The sequence below is a fragment of the Drosophila erecta genome, unplaced genomic scaffold, assembly GCF_003286155.1.
Source record: "Drosophila erecta strain 14021-0224.00,06,07 unplaced genomic scaffold, DereRS2 tig00000000-arrow-pilon, whole genome shotgun sequence".
Taxonomy (NCBI): domain Eukaryota; kingdom Metazoa; phylum Arthropoda; class Insecta; order Diptera; family Drosophilidae; genus Drosophila; species Drosophila erecta.
The window spans coordinates 9,560,729-9,580,884 of NW_020825194.1; the positions used below are offsets into that span (position 1 = coordinate 9,560,729).

The 20,156-nt window shown below is 47.6% G+C and overlaps 2 protein-coding genes across 2 annotated transcripts in view; both read right to left on the reverse strand.

Moving 5' to 3' along the window:
• LOC6554896 (MAM domain-containing glycosylphosphatidylinositol anchor protein 2) overlaps positions 1 to 20,156 on the reverse strand; it is a 60,984-nt gene that overhangs the window by 25,669 nt on the left and 15,159 nt on the right. Inside the window, exon 2 of the mRNA XM_001982171.3 lies at positions 19,177 to 19,833. Within this exon, the coding sequence (XP_001982207.2) occupies positions 19,177 to 19,405 (229 nt within the window). The 5' untranslated portion in view covers positions 19,406 to 19,833. The remainder of the gene's footprint in view (positions 1 to 19,176; positions 19,834 to 20,156) is intronic.
• LOC6554897 (elongation of very long chain fatty acids protein AAEL008004) lies at positions 10,278 to 11,492 on the reverse strand. The gene is made up of 2 exons (XM_001982172.3): positions 10,964 to 11,492; positions 10,278 to 10,897 (listed from the first exon to the last, which is right to left on the reverse strand). The coding sequence occupies exons 1-2, from the start codon at positions 11,360 to 11,362 to the stop codon at positions 10,466 to 10,468; spliced, it is 831 nt and encodes a 276-aa protein (XP_001982208.2). The 5' UTR covers positions 11,363 to 11,492; the 3' UTR covers positions 10,278 to 10,465.

The window sequence follows — 20,156 nt, forward strand, 5'->3', positions numbered from 1 at the left end:
TATTTACAATCCGCATGCAGAGATGAATGATGCTGCCAATGAGCGTGTGTGTCTCGGATGTATTTTGACAGCATTTTGCTATTAACTTGCTATTCCTCGTCAGATATTTGTTTTTCTTTGCACTTGGTCGGGGTGGCATGTCTGCTCCTTGGCAGGGAATCAGCATCAGATGCACATAGAGATTAGGGGGAAGTGGAGGTCAGGGAAGTGGAGTCGAAATGGACTTTGGCTGGCGTTTCACATTTGATAAGCCTTCTTCTGCGGCCAAATGACTGCTGCTCCGGGCTGGAACAGATCGCCGGATAAGTGATTTATGCATTATGCGCCCATTGTTATGGACATAAATCGTATTAAGATTGCCTGCCCCCATCCGTCTGCCTCATTACCGCCATCAGCCCCGCAACGGCTCCATTTGGCCTCTGCCCTCAGCTCCTTTTGAAGTTTACACCTGCGGCATCTCAGACTCGGCTGAAAACAAAAGCCGCTTTGTTTGCCGCTTGCCAACCTTGGGCAGAGCTGTTTGGATGCCGTTTTTTATTTCTTCCTAACGAGAAACTTCAATATTGTCCCTTCTGCCCAGGCACCAAACAAAGAGCGAGCTAGAAAGAAGGCAAGACAAATATTAACCCGGGGCTATTCATTAAACAGTCCTTTGCTCATATGTTTTCCTTTCGCCTGCTGCCACTCTGTGTCCTTTCATTAAACAAGCCCCTCATTCCCCACACCCACACCCCTGCCCCCTCACGTTTCCCCTCCGGCAGCCACTTGAAGCGCTCATTGTTTGCACTTGATGATGCCGGGTTGACAGCCACGCCCACGTGGCAACCCCCGCCCCCGCCCCATCGCTGCTCCACCGAGCTGCAGACATTTATGGCCATATTGCCGGCCATCTTCGACAGCACCTGCTGCTGTGTGGGAGTCACTGCACTTGGGGAAATTGCTTCGCAAGTCAATAAGGTAGAAAGGTAACAGCTTCGCTGAATTTAAGAACCTAAAGGCTGCCTATTACCTAATGGAGTATGACTTTCAAAGTGACTATTGGCTCTCATTGAATGTATGTAGCTTAAAGTAGAGATAGCATCATAAACTGAACAGCATTAAAGTTGAAGAGAATCAATATCCTTCGACTTGAGTGGAGTGTTTTTAAAGTTTTGATTTTCAAATTACTGCCATGGCTTTTCTCGCCGTGTGCGCCTGGTGAGGCGAAAATGCTTAGCACCATCTTGGGAAACGGGGCTCGATTTCTCATTTCAATTTCGGCACTCCTGGGTTGTCCGTTTTAATATATATCCCTGTTCTGCGGAAAATGCTCACTGCTCCCGCTTCCCAGTGCCTCGCCAGCTTTTCCCATTGTCTCCGATGACAGCAGCTGGCTTTCTCGCCGTCTGGCTGCAGAAATTGTACATTAAAAAGCTTAACGACGCGCGCGCCCAGTTGTCCTTGTCATTAGGTCCTTGCCTCCTGCGCTCAGCCGCCAAAATCCGACAGGATAACAACGCAGTCAGCCCCGTTTGACCGTCTGAGTGGCATAAAACGCACCTGATGTGCAAAAACTGCTTAATTGAAAGCATAAGCTTCTATAATTTCGCTGCGTCGCCAGGCTCGCGGTGTCAAAGAACTCAATTTAAATATTCTAATTTATGCGCCTGCATATTAAGAGGCGCGATCACGTAGCCAGGACCTCCATCCAATCCATTCGAGTGGACTGTCTGCTCGGATGGAATGACTATGTTGGGGCACTTTCCGCGCCGCGTCTGTTGTCTGCAATTAAAAGCGCTTAAATCAATAAGCCCACACAGTTGACGTTCCATTTCTCATTTGGCCAAAACGTGTTGGCTCTTAGTATGCAAAGCACTGCCGGCGGAGGCTAATGGATCCGTCATCCTCCTTAGCGGCATCCCTCTGGCTTATCGCCTGGCATTTTCTGTAACCGATTGCCGACGGGCGCGAAACTGTCCCAGTGGCCTTGTTGCGATATTGTGACTGGCATCCCGGGACTTCTGGCATCCGCGTCATATCACAATGGCAACTTTGGCCGCCCGTTCGCCGGCTTATCAATCTGCCAGCGCGACAAATTCGCGTCTTATCTCAATCTTTTGCAGCAGCGGCAGTCGCTCCAATCTCACCTGGCACCTCCATTCCGCTCGATGGCAAAATATGGCTGTTAGAGATGTGAGGGATTGTACTTGGGTACACTCACGAATGAAGGTACAATTGGCAATGTTGGTAAATAAATAGTACAAATTGGGCCAGTATTTAAAATATATCTTCTTGTATGAAGTATACATCTTATACTTCACATTTTCTTTAGAAAACCCTGTATGATATGATTTACTAGATAATAGAACAGTACCCTTTCCTTCATGATAACCTGGTGGTTGGGTAGTAAAGTGATTGAGCTGTGGTGGGGTGGCCTTCATTACTTCTTTTCACGCAACCGTTTCCTGGTTTTTGCGGCGCAGAAGGGAGGTTTCGAGCTGGGAGTAGAACGACACCGGGAACCTCATCCTTCTGCAGCCATTCATTTACCCCGGCGAAGAGGTCCGCCATTGTTGCTGCTCGTAATTTATCTACCGCTTTTGTCTACCGCCGGCGTCTCAATGTCACCCGCTTTCTAGAGTCTGGATTCTGGATTCTGGGTCTTGTGGTCTTTGGCGACATTCCCGGGGCAAAATTCTGAGCCCCCGGCTCCAGCAAATGGAAAATCTCGGCGCAGTGCTTAGCATCTCAATTCGGTTTTGGTGGGTGGCCTGTGTTGCTATCTGTGGGCCGATAATAAAAATACCACCGCCAAGGTCCCAGGGGTGTGACAACTTCCAGCTTTGATTTCTCCTTGTGTTCCTCGTCCTTTCGTCCGCTTCCAGGCCAGGAATGTCTTATCAGCAGCGGCAAGTGTCGCCCCCAGAAGTATGCAATGCTAAATTATGTCAATAGGTAAATGAATTTCGGCTAAATTCAGATTTTAATATCAGCGATGGTGGGGGAAATCTCGCAGGATTCTCATTTCATTCAGGCTTCTCACTTATTCATACAGCTGAAAAATATACTCGCACACATGTGCGTTGTTTATTTGTCGTTTTGATGACGACTCTTTGCGGGGGGCGTACACAGGCGACTTGCCACGCCCACCACTTTGTACTTGATTTTAACAAAACTGTCTGTTTAAAGGAAACAAAGTGAAATTGTCTCCTTGGGGAGCTCCAAAAAAGGAGGAAAAGAACACAAAATAAAGAGGAACCCAAAATGTGATGTTCCTGGAAAATGTATTTAATATGCAAATCCTGTGTGTCCTTTGAGATGATTATGGCGCACATTATGTCCCAAGCAGGAGCACATGCTGAAAAAGAAAAGTGAGTTTTCCCAACGCACACACAATTATCGATTCAAAAAGCCGCTTTCCACTCGCTTTGCTGACAAATTGGCCACTAATTTAGGAAAAATTAAAGAAGCTTTCAGCCCGTTCGGAATTTAGGCACGAGCGAATCGAGCTGAAAATTAATATAGATGGGAAATGAAAAATAGAAAATGGAAAATGGCAAATGGAGTTCTATTTTTTCTCCTGCCCGGGCGGATTTGTTTTGTGAGTGCCGCGCGGAACTTTTCCAATTTGTGCACCGAAAAAGGATAGATAAACAGAGACGCAGACACGGACATTAACTCTAGCTCCACCGCCAGCTGGAGTCCAGACATGGGAAAACATGGACAGTGCACCTGGCCAGACATCCACACCACCTCCACAGCCCCAGCCGCTCCACTGACCTCCACCGACCTCCACCGACCTCGGCGGCCTCGTGGAAAAGCCGGAAAAAACTAATCGAACCGAAATATTCGAAATGTTTGCCTGATTTCTCGAGAGTACGCGCAGCTTGAAATTGCAATCATTGAACAGAATTATCCCTCCTTTCTCTTTGCCATGTTATTTTTCAGCCATCCGCCGGTCGGAAACTTCAACTTGTCGGGGGCAGCAAAAAAATCACAAAAAAAGAAAAAATAAACCCACGAGGACTCAACTATCCTCGATAAATTAGCTCTTTAGAGTTCCATGGCCCGCAGGATTGGTTGGTGGTTAGTCTTTGCTTTGATTGCATTTAATTCGATTTAATGCGACTACGGTTGTTGCGGTGCTGAAAGTACTTTTTGCCCCGAAGATGGATATTTTAATTCCGAGCGGAAAGTCCACGATGACAGTTGGAACATCTTGTATATACATTCTCTTTGGGTCTGGCGTTTAATTAAAATACAAACAGCGATTCTCTCACAATTATCCCTTTTTTCTTGGCCACTTCTTCTTCTCTGCGATTTTTTCGCGCCCTGATAATCTCCATCTAAATGATGGCAGAAAATTATGCTCGAAAATCGTGGGTTGGATTTGCTTCTCCCCAATTTCCCCGTTTCTTTCTAATTAAATGTGTGGCATTAGGTGGCGCACTCTGGCACCAAGCCCAGCTTTTTGCCACAGATTTGTGGCCGGCGATAAGGCCAAATGGAACATATTCCCGCCGAACAGATGATGTCAATGCCATGGCTAGGGGTCGGGGGTCAGGGTTCAGGGGTCAGTGGTCAGGGAGGTTGGCCAACGCTTTCAGCTGCCAATTTGCGCCGCCATTATTGAAGTTTTTCATACATTTCGGTGACCACTTCCGGCCACCACAGCATCTTGTCTTCCTTGTCCGGTCCTTCGTCCTGCGTCCTTCTTCACTTAATTTTTTATTTATTTTCCTCCTTTTTTCGCCGCTGCTGCGCTGTTTGTTTTGGCCTGGCCCACCAAAAAATAATTCTGCACGCCGGCGTTGTACCGTCATTACGTCCGCTCTTCGCCGCGGCGTTCCAGAGTCGTAAAGTAAATTTTTTAATTAGAGTCACGAGTAAAACAAACCAATTAGTAAAGCTGTCAGAGCAATCCTTTCGCCGCGTTCTCCTTTGGCCAAGCCGTGTTGTATTTTTAATTTCTTGGCCATGTTTTGGCCGCAATTTACGCGTGCTGCCGCGTCGGTGGCGTGTGAATTATTGAAGGAGTAAATTATGTGAAAAGGGCAAATTAAAGCGCTTTGGCATGGGGCTCACTTCCCACGTTCCATGATTTTTACGACTATAACACTGCCGAATGACTTCTCGTCCCACTTCGGCGCATCAAGTGGGGGTCCTCTGCTCCTCGAGACCCCAAATGTAGTTTTAATTAAATAGCACAATTGCCACTGCCGCCGGGCACCTTTCATCCTTTCATCCTTCGAGAAAAACTTCTTGGTTCGCTTCACTTCGCTTCGTTTTGGTTCGGTTCGGTTTGGTTTGGTTTGGCTGGGTTTGGTTTGGTTTTGCCAGGGCTTTGTTGTTATTTAGTTTTAGTTTTTGGTTTTGGGTTTTGGTTTATATTCGTGGCTACGTGAGCTGCATGCCCGATGAATGGCCACCGGGGTGGAGGCAAATAAACACAGCAATGTGCTCGACTCATGGGGCGAAAAGTGCGACGGACTTGGAGCTCGCAAAGTTTTGAACTTGGCCCCCGTCGCTGCCAGGGCTACAATAATACAAAAGGCAAAAAATAAGCATGGCAAACAATTCAAAAAAAAAAAAGAAAATGGGAAAAACCGAGGAGAAAACTAAGTTATTAGCACCAACTGTGCGCTCGGTCGCTGGGCGTTCTGTTTCGCTTGTTGTTGTGTTGTTGTGGGCGTGGCCGCACTTGTACTTCATGTTTACTGCACTCCGAGTGCAAGCGTGCGGCAACTATTTTTGGCCTCCATCTCGGCCATTGTTGTCATTCTCCAATGCGATCCATGCTTCGCAATATGTCAGCAGAATGCACAGACATGGAACAAGATCTGGTTACTACAAGTCCATAAAGCTGGCATCTAGCATTGTATCTAAAATAATGTATCTGTACTTTCAGTGCTGTGCATCTAATTGTATTTTGATGTGCTGCACAAACTGCGGATTTTCGTTGCTATGGGTCACTGTATTTTCCCCAATATTGTACTTTGCCAATATGTTTTATTCAAACATAAACTTGCGTTAACTTATTTTTCCTGCCGCCCGCGCAGAATTTATTATTGTTGCACTTTGTGGCAAAATATTTGCAGTGGCTGGTATTAGCATTTTATTTTATTTGCACTAATGTTCTTCCGTATTTATTTTGGCCAAGTTTACCAATTGTGTATCTGTTTGTCCACAGCTCGTTTCGGGCAATTTCCCATGTTGCTAGTCGATAGATATTGCCTTTGTCGGCGCCTCTGTAAACACACTCGACCTGCCGAGGTGAACCAAGAGTTGGGGCAAGGAGTTGGAGTTGGGGGCACATGCTGGCAGAGTCGTGTCCTGGCACGCCAGCACCTGGGCATCCCACCACCCAAAGCCTCAGCCTGCCAGACTGCTCAGACTGGGCCTAATAAAAATAAATAGCCATATAAAAGCGAAACAAAATTCATGGCAACGCCTGGCGATACAATAAAGCATATTATTTCGACATTTATTTCGCCGGTTCCATCTTGGCAGCCATTTGGCAGTGCCAAAGTGTTTCGCACTCGGCATCGGAATGTTGGCACCACTCCGCCGGCTAATGAGTGCAAGTGCTACGTGATTTACTCAGAGACAAGGAGCCCCATCCTCCGGCTCCAGCATCCATTCACTCGGGATGCATCTGAAAGGGCGTTTGCTTCCAGCTCATTAGAGTTCGCTGCCATCTCCATTACCATTCTCCATCACGAGATAATTCCTGGAGGGGAAGTGAGTGTAGTGCCTCTTCGCAACACAAATGCTTATTTATGCCTGGGATTGCTCGAGTCCTTGGCAAAGTCCTTGTCGGTTATTTACTCTGCAGGAGCACTCGACTTGAGTTCAAGTCGAATGCATCCGGCTGAGAGGAAGCGAAATCGAAATCGAAATGTATTGATTTATGACTGCAAACTGAGCGATGGAAAGGACAGCCAAGGTGGAGGCACTCCACCACTTCTGGCTGAAAGTTGGTCCTGGATCCTGCGACCGTGTAGGACTGTGGCCAGCTCGAGAAGTTCAATCAAGTGAACTGTGTTGGCTGTGGCTGGAGCTCGGTCATTGATAAGTCATAAGTTGCTGGCCGCCACACAAGTGCGCCCAAGTTGCGTCACAAAGTTTGTCAAAGTCAAACACACAAAGTTTCCCGCTGGCCGGGCAAATGCCATGGCAAATGGCTCAGATATTAGCAGTGCATTAGTAGCCAGTGCATTATTAATGACCAGCTGGGCATTGATTTTTACACTTGCTCCTCTGACAGCCCCACACTTGCCACCTCCTTTGTTTCTCGCTTACCGCTCCATCAATATTAATTGAGTTGATTGAACGGATGAACACGAAAAGGCTTTCCGGTCCGGAATCGAATGGCACTTGCACTCAGAGAAATCTCAATAAGTTATGCCTCAAAGATTATTGCCACTTTGCGCACTTAGAGCAACCTCCAATCGCCTATTGGAGCCCTCAAAAGGGGCTTAGGAACATAGAAACCATTGCCTTTTGATGTCTTACCCTTTTCGAGGGGTAACATAGAAACTACAGTGAAATCGCATTTATTTTGTCAAGTGCTAGGGGTAGCTGGCCCACCCCCAGTTAACCCAGATATTGATAACTTTTCACATTAGCTGCGAGAGTGCCGCGTGACCCCGTGACCTGTTGCATGCGCGCTCGTGCAGTTAATTACTTTGATTTATTCGAGAGTCATACATATGTAGCTGCGTGGTCCGCCTGTCACATATTTCAAATCGCGCTTAATTACGGCTCCATGTACTTACAAATTAACAAAATTGCCCAGCGCCCAGATAGCTAAGCCCACCCACTCGGCCTAGAATTTATTACAACTTTCAACTGGGCTGCCAGCGAGCAGTTCACCTGCCACTCGAGCCAAAGCGCTGAATTTATTGTTTTGCTAGACCAAAAATTACAGCGATAAAAAGTGCTACAAAGTACAAAGTGCTTAAGTGCGACATTTGCCAAGGAACAAGGAACTGCCCGAAGAGTATAGACATGGCACATCGATAAGGATCGATAAGCATCGGCAATAAATTGCCAACCAGAATTCAAATAAAGCCAAATGCCGGCTAATCTCCATTAGGCAAATACGTTGAGCCCACCGAAAATGCTGTGACCCATTTTGGGCCCGCTGTTATTGTTGTTGCTCTTATCTGGGGGCGTGGCACGGAGCGTGGAAAGTACGTGGGTTTTCAAAGGGGGCAGGGCGGTGAAAAAGGTCAATGTAAGTGCTATTCATTGAGCACTGAACTGCGAATGAATGCGGACATAAACTTAATGGAATTTGGATTTCTTCATTACGGCAACAGGTGAAAGGAGCATCAAAATGTGGGCTTTTATGCCGGCTTGATTACCTGCACACATGAAAGAGATTCCAGATTTGGGTAGCCCAATATTCCCGGGTTCATTTCCATTAGATTATAAAGAGCTTTTGCTACCGGGACTAAATGTTCGAGGCCGACATCAATAGAAAATTGATTTGCGCTTGATAATTCGAAAAGGTAAACAGGATTAGCCTATATATGTGGATAATTGCCAGGGGCCGAGTTACTTACTCATTCACTCCTGAGTGTGGGAGCACACGTGGGAAGTGGGAATCGATTGGAGCACGTGTCGCCAAAAGCGGGTGCCCACTGTACGGCATGAGTAAGCGGCAACGTATGCGTCCGTGCTTATTGATATTTACAGTCGGCTACAACATTGTCGCAGGGGCACACAATCAAGGAGTTTCCCTTGGTCCCTTGGTCCTGGCCAAGTTTTATGCTGAGTAATGGCCCTGGCCGCTGCAGGAGCATTGCTGCGAGTGGCCGTAAAGAATCGCACTCGCACTCGTAGTTTACATAACGGTTTTACGGCCAGCACTTAAATGCCATGCGAGTCATAAATGGCGGGCAGATATCGAGTATACGCCATGTATGCCATGTACGCCGCACTCGGCCAGCAATCGTTTTGGCCCAATTGATATCCTTGCTGCAGTACAGGCGCGGTCATTGAACCCTTTTCGGCAATGATCGCTGATGCTGCTCGTTGTACTGCTGTTGATGATGACGATTCGGGCTGCCACATTGTATCCCATTGTGTGCATGTATGAATCCGAGCCCGGACATAAGTTCCGAGCAGAACATACACAACATCCGCCGGCCAACTTCCGTCTCGAATGTTTACGCTCGGCTTCAGTCGCAGAAGTTCGTTATTAGAAAAGTTTTAATGTGGCTCCCGAACGCACAGCAACAACAGACACTCCAAAAAAAGACTGCAGCCTAATTTAGTTGGGAAAAAGTAACTGGGAGTCTGCCATATTATTTGAGGGGAAAGCTAACTCGTATGGCTTATATAATTCACAGTTAAAGTGCAGACTAGCTTGTAAGCTGAATTTTTTTGAGTGCAGCCATGTAGAGACTTTCGGCACTATGCGACACGGAGTTGGGAATATTCAGGGAATCCTGGCCAGCCACAAATATGAGCCTGACAAACGACTGGCAATGATCTGCTGTTGCCACTTAATAAGCTCCATTTGAGCCAACCGCAAAAATAGGGCGACCTTCGGACTGTTGGCTTTTAATTTGCCATCGAAGGCTCTCGCCCGACTGAGCAGCAAAAGTTGATGGTGCCGCCGCCTGAGAGACGTCTCCAAAAATTTACATAACTGAAAAAATATTGTGCGGGCGAGCCTAAACGAGGCACAAACGCTGCCCTGCGGCTTGCCACTTGCTGCCCTGCTTACAAGCATTTTTAAAGCGGTTTCCCTCAGTTGCCCCTTCGCTTAGCTTTTTTTGGGGAGCCAAACAGATGTAAAACTTCTGGCAAAGAAAAAATGCCAAGGCAAAAACAAAACGAAAAAAATGTGGAAAAAATATGAATAAGCCGTACATGAGGCAGCCTTCTAGGCAAATGTGTTTAACATGGGGCAACACTGTGGGTGTGCTGGCTGCTTTTTCCACTCTTTGGCTTTGAAAAGAGGGCCAGAAAACACAGCGTTGGCCAGAAAGTTAAAAGGTGGCCCAGGGGCCCATGCGACACATGGCCGGAACATACAGAAATGTGAGCCAGAAACACGTGGCGGCCATAACTGGTGCCGACTTCATCGATATTTCATTTAACCCTTTAATAAAAGATATGCCCGGCTAACTTATTTCATAACTTGTCACCGCCGCTCTCCGTGCGCCGCTTTCCATTTTCCCAGGCGGATAGGAAGTTCTCGTGGAAAGTTTGAGGAGCCTCCGCTCCGAATTCAGCCACAGGCAAATTGAAATTGATTACCAAAGCAAAACAATTGAGCGATATGTATTTCGTGGCGATGAAGCAATGATGGGCTTGGGGACGCAATCCGAAATGTTTATTTATACCAGGCATTTTGGGTTCGATCGGCGCCCATTTGCATAAGCGACCGACCAGCCTATTACACAATTTAAAATGGAAATGGGTTGGCGCAAGCTTGAACCTCACATACAGGGGCACATTCAGGGGCAGCTCAGCTGGTGTTCAACTTGGCCTCCGCCGACTTGAGCTGCTTGCGTATGTAGGTCTTGTAGTAGAAGTCAAAGAACATGGAGAACATGAAGATGTTCTGGATGAATCCGATGAAGGCGATGAACACGGGAAACTGGCACGGATTCCGCACGATAACGAGCAGGAAGTGAAAGGTGAGGTAGCCGAACTGCATTAGCTGCAGCTGCGTAATCCGCTGCTTCCACCACAAAAGATTCTGCACCGCCCCTAATGAGGCGGCATAGTAGTAGGCATACATCACCGTGTGCACCAGCAGATTGATTACCCCCAGCATGGTGCAGTGGGATCCGCCCAGGAAGGTCATGAAGATGGACACGCCGAAGACCATGCCGCCGTGGTGGTACACGTGCAGGAAGCTCACCTGCGAGTTCTTCTTCCGCAGCACTATGAACACCTGCAATGCATTTCATATATTGCTATGGAATTATAGAGTACACTGAGCGCTGGCCACACAACTAACCGTATCCAGCAGATCCAGGTACTTGAGCATGTAGTACGCATAGGAGGCGTACAATGTCTTCATCATGGCCGGCGACCTGTCCGTGTGATCCACTGGCTGGCAGGTCCAGCTGTAGCCCGGCTGGAGGTACGTGTTGGTCAGGCCAATGAAGAATATCGTGGCATTGGCCAGCACCTGCACCACATTGTACACCTGCATCACCCGCTTCAGCTCGAACGGAGCACGGTGCTGCATCCAGCGCGGTCCGTAGTGGAGCACAAAGGCCACGTACAGGGCCACTATGGCCAATACGATCCACAGATTGCCCAGCAGCGGCAGGTGCGCCACTCGGGGATCTCCGTGCTCGGCGTACAGATCCCTGACCAGGCAGTACAGGTACGCCACCATGTTGTGCCGCATCCTGGATCTCGATTGTAAAATACTCCCTGCCGAACTGCCCAACTGCCCAACTGCCGTACTGCCGGATAGCGATTTGCAGTCCACGAGACACGAGGGTCTTCAGTCTTCTGAACCCAACTGCTCGAAACCACGGGCTATCCGGACTATCCGGGCACTCCGGCTGGCTATGTTAATGACCGATAAACGAGAAGCACCACGCATACCGCATTAACCCCAGTCAAGCGTTGCACTGCCAGAGAGATTCTCGTTCTTTGTCGCCGGCTTATAAGCTTGGAATTATTTTGGTTTACGCTCAATGGAACACTGAGGGAAAATGTGACTTATACTGAAGATAAAGTGTAATATAATCAAGATCAATTCCAGATACTCTCTTCCCCAATCGAAATTCCTTAAAAGATCTTAGCTATTTAACTGGAAAACAAGTAATTGGTTATCTCTTTTCTGAAGTTGGCCAAGTTGTGCCACATTTTTCTCTATCTCTATGAACTTGTGCCTGTCAGGCGGTAAACAGGGTTTAGCTATTACTTGACAATGTATGAGAATTTATGGGCTATAACCAGCTGCTACGGAAACTTTGGCTGAGTGGCAAAAAATGATGTTCCAGCGGGCAAATGTGGGTGTTTGTGGGTGGTGGGCGGTGGGCCGTTAGTTGTGGGCTGTGGTCGATGGGTGGTGACATCAATTTGGGTTACTCAACGTTAATCGTTTGGCTCGCAGCTTGCGGCTGCGAGATATATGCAACTAACCCAGTTTACAAAGCATGCCAATAAATTTTCAGCATAACTGCCAATATAAGCGCAACTGTTTTGAAATTAAGCCAAAAGCGAAGCGGAGGAAAAGCGAAAAGTGGGCGGTAACGTCAGCTGCAGCATCTAGTATCCGGCATCCAGAATCCAGTATCCAACATCCGCCATCCGCCATCCGCCATCCGCCATCCAGTGACCCACTGAGCGACTCCGCCATGCTTGATAAATTCGCCAAGTCTGTACAATGGCTGTAAATAGCCGCGGGCATCGGACAAATGGCTCTTAAAAACAACAGCAGGAGCAGCGGGAGCCGGAGGAGCTGAAGGAGCTGGATGAACTGGAGGAGGAGCTGGAGCTCGCAGTCGAGCCAACTCATCGAAATAGGCAAAAGTGTTTTACGACCTGGCTTCAAGCGAAAACCGTGGGCCATGCAAAGTAGCGAAGGAGCAAAGGAGCAAAGGAGGTGGACTGCAGGTGGCCAATCAACCTGAAGCAGGTGCAATTTGTTTGCGCAACGTGCAAACTTGGCTAGCATTTTGTGGTCGAAAGTTTGCAGTTAAGGGGCTGCAGTTTATATCGATAAGTAAATGTGCCAATTTATAGAGCAGAATCAATCAAGGATCTGTACGAAAAGTTTACCTTATTGGCCATTAAACGAGGCCAGTTGGACTAGGTTAGGCGAGGCCATTTCACTTACTTTCACTCGCGCGTCCTTCAGCCGCCAGTGATGCGGTGTGTGTACAACACACACACACACCACACACACTGACATGTGAGGAAGCGTGTCCTTGGGGCTCCTGCGGTGACCTTGTTGTGCGGCAGACATTGAGCCAGCCAGCGCCAAAACAATCATTTGCATTTCACCTCCCCACGGACAATGTAATGGACGTCAGCTCATTTGCACAAATAAGCCATAACCGTCGCACGTTCCCCTCCGATTGGCGGCCATTTTCGGAGCTTCAGGACGACAGGAGGACAGGAGGACAGGACTTCAGGAGCAAGGAGCCGCTGCAATAACGGTAATGGTCGCGGTAACGACAACAGCAAACAACAGAAATAATAATGATAATCATTTTGCGCGCACCGGAAGTATGCAAATATACGGCTCGAAGGACCAAGACGAACAATGTGCGGATGTGCGGATATCCGCATATACGGCATGCGCGGATTCGCGGCTATAAGGCCAAAGGAAAATGGAAAGAGGAAAACCCTGGCCTTAACAGGTCGCCCTGAAAATTAAAAGTCCGCCGCGAATGAAGCGTTAATGAAGGCGAGTAAGTAAACAGTTTTTGGGGCGACAGCATAAATATGAAAATGAGTCCTGGCCACGCCCCTTATGTCTCTGCTCAATATATAGTGTTCTGTGCCGTCCTCGTCGTCGCTGGCCATGGCATGAAATGAAAATAATAATCTCTTTGGCCAGGAAATGAAGGGAAATTCAACAGGAAGCTTTTGTGACGTGCCGCAAACAGTCCGTGCAAACACACTCGGCGACTGTTAGTGTGTGTGTGAGTGTGTGTGCGTGTGTGTGCGTGTGTGAGTGGGTGTTTGTATTTAAATTGAAAGGCCCACACAAACACAAGCCGACCAACACTCATGCAGGTGTTAAACTGCGCGCCGTCTCTTTGTGTGAGTTGCCAATGCAAATTACAGTCATTGGGGCAGATATTTTTTCCAGCCAACTTGCTTGGGAATTTTATTTAAAAGCGTTGAAAAATATATAGAGGTTTTCATTGGATGGGAAGCCTACAGCCCTCGCCGAGTTTTTCCGCCAATTGCCGGCCAGCAGTGTCAATGGCATTGTTGCTTGGCACGCACTCGCACTGCGAAAAAAAATGCAGCAATATCGGCATGGAACTGATAAAGAAGTATTTGCGAAAAAACATTTCAAAAGTTCCCCTTTATTTTTTAATGACCAAAAGAAAGGCGTAGCATTTTCAATGCATTCCTTTGCAGGTACTAAACGCAAAAAAGTTAAGTAAATGAATATTCAAAAGTATTATCAGGCTTAAAAAGCTTTTTAATCATAAACCCGTTTTGATGATATCAAATGCGCAGTTTTTGTGTCACACCCTCTGACGAAATGAGGTTGAAGTGTGCTCCTCTTTTTTTTCCGTGCACCTGCCACTGGCCCAGCAGTTTTAAACGCTGTGCCCGCCGCTCGGGAATAGCAATAAAAGTTTATGTGCACTTATTATGCGCCCAACCGCCCAAAACATTGCACCTCCGAGAACTGTCATTAGTAAGTAGTGCATAATTTTCGGGACAGCCGGCAATCTGTGCACGGGCGTCCATAATTATCACCCCGGCAAGTGAATGGGCGATAATGGCTTGATTTTCAGCTTGGCAAAAGAAGGTAAATGGGTATTAATTATTATGATTATGGCCAGTCGGAAGACACTCGATTCGGGCATTGTCATGGCAGAAATGCTGCTCCAGTTCGCCCTTTCTTATTTGGGCAGCGGCTCGTTCAAGCGGAATTTGGCAAATGCCGAAAGCTTCAGGGGTATTACATAAATGTTGGCCCTGGCCATGTCTTCTAAGCATATTTTGAATGCCAAGCAAATCCTCATCGCGCCACTCCACATTTGCCCCATGTTTTAGCCATGAAAGTCACTTCCAAAGTTCAAGTCAATGTCGCAAAATGTTAACGGCGCGTTAATAATGCGATTAGTGGATGCTGCAGACCCATTCCGATCCAACGATCCAACGACCCGACTACCCAGCTCCTGGGCTCCAAGCAGCCAAGCAGCCAAGCAGCCAAACATCCAAACATCCAATTCAAAGCCAAGAACCAGCATGTATTCCCTCCGGAGGAAGGAAAACACATTTGAATGCGACCGCCCCATCTGAAGTAACATGGCAAAATTGGCTTTAATTGGTAAAATAAGTGGTGGGAGTTTGGGCCACAGAACACGAGTTCCCCGCTTCCTCAGCTCCAGTGCTAATTAATAAATTTCTTGGGGATTTCTCGCTGCGTCCTTTTCGGGATACGCCTGCCATAATTATCGCATAGCAATCGCCCAGGGACGCAGCCTGCAAATGTGTATTCTGTGTATGCTAATATACGAATTTATATGGGATGGAGGCACGGATATTTGCATAGGGAAGCTCCTATATGATCCGGCAAAATCCCCGCTAAGTGAAGCCTTCAATTACAGTCGTCGGTGTGGCGCTGTCGGCGCCAATCCCCTGGTAATAGGATATTTTCAATTTCCATTTGCCCGCTCGTATATTTTGCAGTTTCGTATTTGTTTTAAGTTATGCGTCCAAGTCTCTCCAGGGGAATCGTTCACTTCCCTTTTATTTCGCCTCCTCGAAACATCCCCCCATCCAAACATATTTCATTGATACGCCGTTTCAGTGGAGCTGCCGGCGGAAACATGACGGGGTACATATATTCAGTAGGATATACATCTGGGCCTAGCTGGAATATTGTCAAGCCGGCGAGAAGAGCAGAGCTGCCACGGGTCGTCCTGGTCACGTAATTGAGCCCTACACCACGGGGTCCACGGGTCCACCACCGGCCAGCGCCGAGTAGGGCGGAGTTGAGTCGATTTCTGGGCAATAGAAAATGAATTGTATGCACGGAAATATGACAAACAATCAAAACGAATTCGGAAAAACCGCAGCACAAACCAACAAATGCGCCAGCTGAGCCAGAGATTTGTTTCCCCAGTAACCAGGAGCCAGTAACCAGTAACCAGAAACCGAAGGGATGGACCTAGATGGCTTTGAATGGCCTGGATGGCCTGGATGGGATGGCACCACTGCGAGTTAATGGAAATGGAGGCGCGGTCGGCGAGAGGCTGGAAAAATCCTGGACGCCTGGCACAAACGACAGCGACTACGGCGTCTGATGGAAATTTATTGCTGGCAACATACCCAAAGGGATTCACAAATATAATACTATAGTCGGTGCGCTGGAGCAGTAGCAACAATCCACTGAGAAAATTGCTATAAGACAAATTGTTGTAAACTTGCTGCGCAACTGATAACTGATATGTTATGATTTTATAGTCTTCTTTATATTCCCTTGAAAAGAAAGGAGAATGGTGCCCAATTGACCACGCTTTTCGCTCAGTGCTGGATCAGTAAATGGAGGCGAGGACTGCATACAAACACGTACTCCATGTCAGGACGTTTGCCAGCCCCGAGTCTGATCCCTCCCAGCTTCGAGCCACCGTTGAGCTAACATGGCTCTGAGTCTGCGGAGTGGAGAGCCAGCGAATTGGCGGGCGGGAAAAACTAACCCTATGAACAATTTCCCAAAAGCATCTGCAAAAACATACAAAATGCGGTTTTAGCCGCTGAGAGGAAATCTGTATAGGGAGCGGGCACGAAAAATCTGTTGAAAAAATATATGACAGCTAGAACATGTTGCCAGCATTTCACCGCCCCGCGTCCTTGCCCCACCCACCACCATCCGCCAAACAAAGCTGCTGTGTTGAGCCAAAAGTGAGCTGCAAGCACGCACTGTGCATATTTTGTTATGAAAATTTAAGTGAAATCACTAAAAATGCCAAACAAAACAGCAAGCTATGCAAAAATGCAGCGCTAGTGGGTGTGGCAGTGGGCGGTGGGCGGTGGGCGGTGGTCGGTGGTCGGTGGGTGGAAAAGCCCTCGAGGCGGAAAACAGCTGTTGTTTGTGTTTGCTGCTGCTGCTGCTGATGCTCGTCTGCCGCTCCTGCAGTCTTATGAAAAATTGTTGTCAGTTTATAAAATGGTAGCTAGATGCGAGACACTGCGCATCCTTCAAGTGTATCACGTGCACCAGATTCTCAAACAGGCAACTGATGCCAGCAAATGGGGGTCTGGATGGCCCATGGCTCATGAAAATGGGTCAGAGCTGAAAGTTGGTCCGCCGGACGGAGCTGGATCGCTTTTCGCTTGCAGTTTATGGCTCGTGTTACTCAATAAACATTTGTCAAGGCGATGCAACCTTCGCACCCAGCCAACCAGCCACCCACACACAGACTGTCCCACCAATTTGCTGCTATCGGAGCCAGCAGCTTCCCATTTTCCTTTCGCTTTTCCTTTGCCAACTCGCTCCCCTTTTACAGCGTTCCAGTGTCAATTGTAACGTTTTATTGCCTCTTGCTTCGCATTGAGTACACGGCGGGAAAAAGGGGGCTGCCATGCAACGTTGGGCCAAGAAATAGGGGACTATCTTTATTGCTAGTCAGCGGAATAGCTTAATGTAATGAATTATAACTTAATTTAATTCCATTTGGCTGGCATCTAGTTGCTTATTGTTTTAATTATGAGTTTGGCCAGCAATGCACTTTGTAAATTACGAAATGCTCGGTATTTATTACTTCTGCTGAATTCCCTACATTTACTACACACTTTGATGGCAAACCGAACCCAGATTCCTCCGCCTGTACAAGCACATACATAAAGACTGGCCAAAGGTAACTGGCGCACAAGGAAATTTATGATCAGTGACAAAAGCACATTCTCACCTTTGATATAGCTTTACTGCCTGAGCCCCTTTTTCCACTCTATATGGCCGATGTAGCTGGGATAAGAACAGCTCTGTCTTTGGTTTGTTCTGTTTTATTGTGCCCGCCCTTTTGTGGCTCTGTGGGTGGGTGGGCCATGTCCGCCCAAAGCCACCTAGCCCGCTCTAAGGGCCGCCCACCTTGGAAAAGTCCGAAAGCAGTGCCACGCATCGATGGCTCTTTTATGCGCTCCGCAGTTTTTCGTTTTCCGTTGATTTTGCCTCATTTTTTTGCGACCCTCTGCCGCTTTTTTGCACAGTGTTTGCCTTCGGATTTTTGCGATAATGGAGACAAATGTTGTGCTCTTAAATTTATCGATTGGTTGGCAAAGTTACCAAAGGAAAATATAGCCCTGGCTGGCGAATTTGTTTTTATGGGCGCGCCCGCTTGTTTGTTCACTCGTTGCGTTGCGTATACGCCCCGTGTTCGCCATTTGTGCCATTTTTGCCGTTTTCGCTTAGCCTTTAAGTTGGCTGGCGGCGCACCTGAGTTTTCAATTTATATGATGTTTTCCAAGGCCTAGTGGAAGCTAAGCACAGTGCCAGACAATGGACTTTGAGTCGCAGCTAATCTTGTGCCGAGATAAGCCAACTATTTGTGCAGCCACTTTCCCCTTTGATTTTTTTTTTGTTTTCGGTGGAAAGCGTGGGGCAGGGAAACTCTGCAATCGAAAGTTCGGCGCTTAAATTCACAGAGAGAGGCAACTGCTTAAGTTTCCGCCGCCATAACGAGTTATTAATTGTGGCCGGGGTTTTGGGGCTTAGTGGGGGCGTTGGCTGGCCAGCCGGCCAGCTGACCGCTCCGCAAATGACCTCGGCATGCCGGCATTCCTATCTCGCGGTAAGCTTTTACCATATTCCTTTCGCGCGCTCCTCGCGCCAGCGGGCTCGGCATTAAACACCACAACGTGCTCGAGGACCTCGGCGCCTGGATTTATGCAGCGTTACATTGGCATTAAAATAGCAAAAAGGGATTACGGGAGAGCACTGCGGGCAGCTCTCGTATTTTATTATATTTTTACATTATTCTTTTCCTTTTTTTCTATGCCCGCCAGCGCTTTTGGCCCCACGCGCTTATTGCCCCCGCGTCGCACTCTCTATTATGTAAAAACATAAATGCAACTTGCGTTGAGTGCTGTGCGAAATAAAATGCGATGACTGCGAAGCGATGCAGAAAAAGCAGAAAAAGCTGCACGGGAAAATATACTCGTGCACAAGTTGCTTTGGATTTGCCCCGGAATGTGGCAAACAAGCAGATTACATTTTTAAATTTCAATTGCAATGCTTGTTGTAAAGAGCGAAATCATACACATTTTGTATGGACATTTTCCCATAAAAGCACTGCCAGGCTTAAACATCTCCAATGACAAATGGATAACTACAATATTTCAGCAGTATTTCAGTAACTGCCACTTTTCTTTCAGTGCGCTGGAAAGCGCTGCGCTCAGCTATCCCATTCCACATCGCCATTGTTCAGATGTGACTCGAACCAGGGGAGCGCACTCCACATATATGAGGTATAGAATGCAACTAGGATACTGGGGGGCGGGACACGAATCACTTACCTCGATTTGAAATGGCGGCCTCGACGGCGAACCCGCCGCTTCCGGCGTGCGCGTGCAGCAGCCATCCGAGGCTAATTACAATCAGAATGGGGCAATTCATTTGGAGCGGAGCGCGGTGGCGTCGCTGGCTGCTTTTCCTGATGCGGCTGCCGCTGGCGGGGGCGGTGGCGGTGGCAGCGGTGGGCGGGGCCAAGGCGCCGCTACGTATGCTACGCGAAATTATTTTCATTGTTTCGCGCTCGGCGCGTATGATGTGGAGTTTTTAGGTTCCGGAGCTCTCCTCTATTTTTGCCGGCTTTGTTATTAAATTTACTGCAGCTGTCGAGTTGCAAAGTGCTGTTTCGGTTTTTATTGTTTTTTTTAATTTTTTACCTTTGCCGTTTTAAGTTTTCATTCGGTTAAGCGCCAACATACTTTGCATAGTCGCTTTGCCACTTTGTTTAATTTCCAGCTGTGCAGTTTTTTCCAGCTTTCTAATTAGAAATCGAGCGAAGGACCGCAAGTTCCAAATGTTTCCCTTGACAAATTGCGGCTTTGTTGCGCGAAATATTTTCTAATTAATTTCAATTGCACAGCGATTCGTTGTTGGACCGAACAAACTAATTATCACTGTTTGCCTGCCGCTTGTCCAAGTGAAAATTTATATTTGCCGTATATCTGCAACGGAAATGTGGAAAAACAAATAAATAATTATATTTTTCGGTTGCAACATGGCGCATGCAGAGGTAAAAGTTTCTCCCCCGCTGCCAAAACCAGCAAATAAAAACCACTCCACTTGGCATTTTGCGATCTTTAAGCTAAACTCCGATTCCACTTTGGGCCACAAAACTCTCAAGTGCAGTGCTCAGGAATGTTTTTGGTGCTCAAAGCGAACATTAAAGCACAGGATGTGTGCGTGTGTGTGTGTGTGTGTGGCACTCGCATGCGCTCCATGAACCCACACACTCGCACACACTCGCACACACATGCGCCGAAATGCG

Coding starts and splice junctions, on each gene's coding strand:
- LOC6554897 (XM_001982172.3), bottom strand. CDS start 11,362: ATGCGGCACAACATGGTGGCGTACCTGTACTGCCTGGTCAGGGATCTG. Junction 10,898..10,963: donor ACCTGGATCTGCTGGATACG/GTTAGTTGTGTG, acceptor AATGCATTGCAG/GTGTTCATAGTGCTGCGGAA.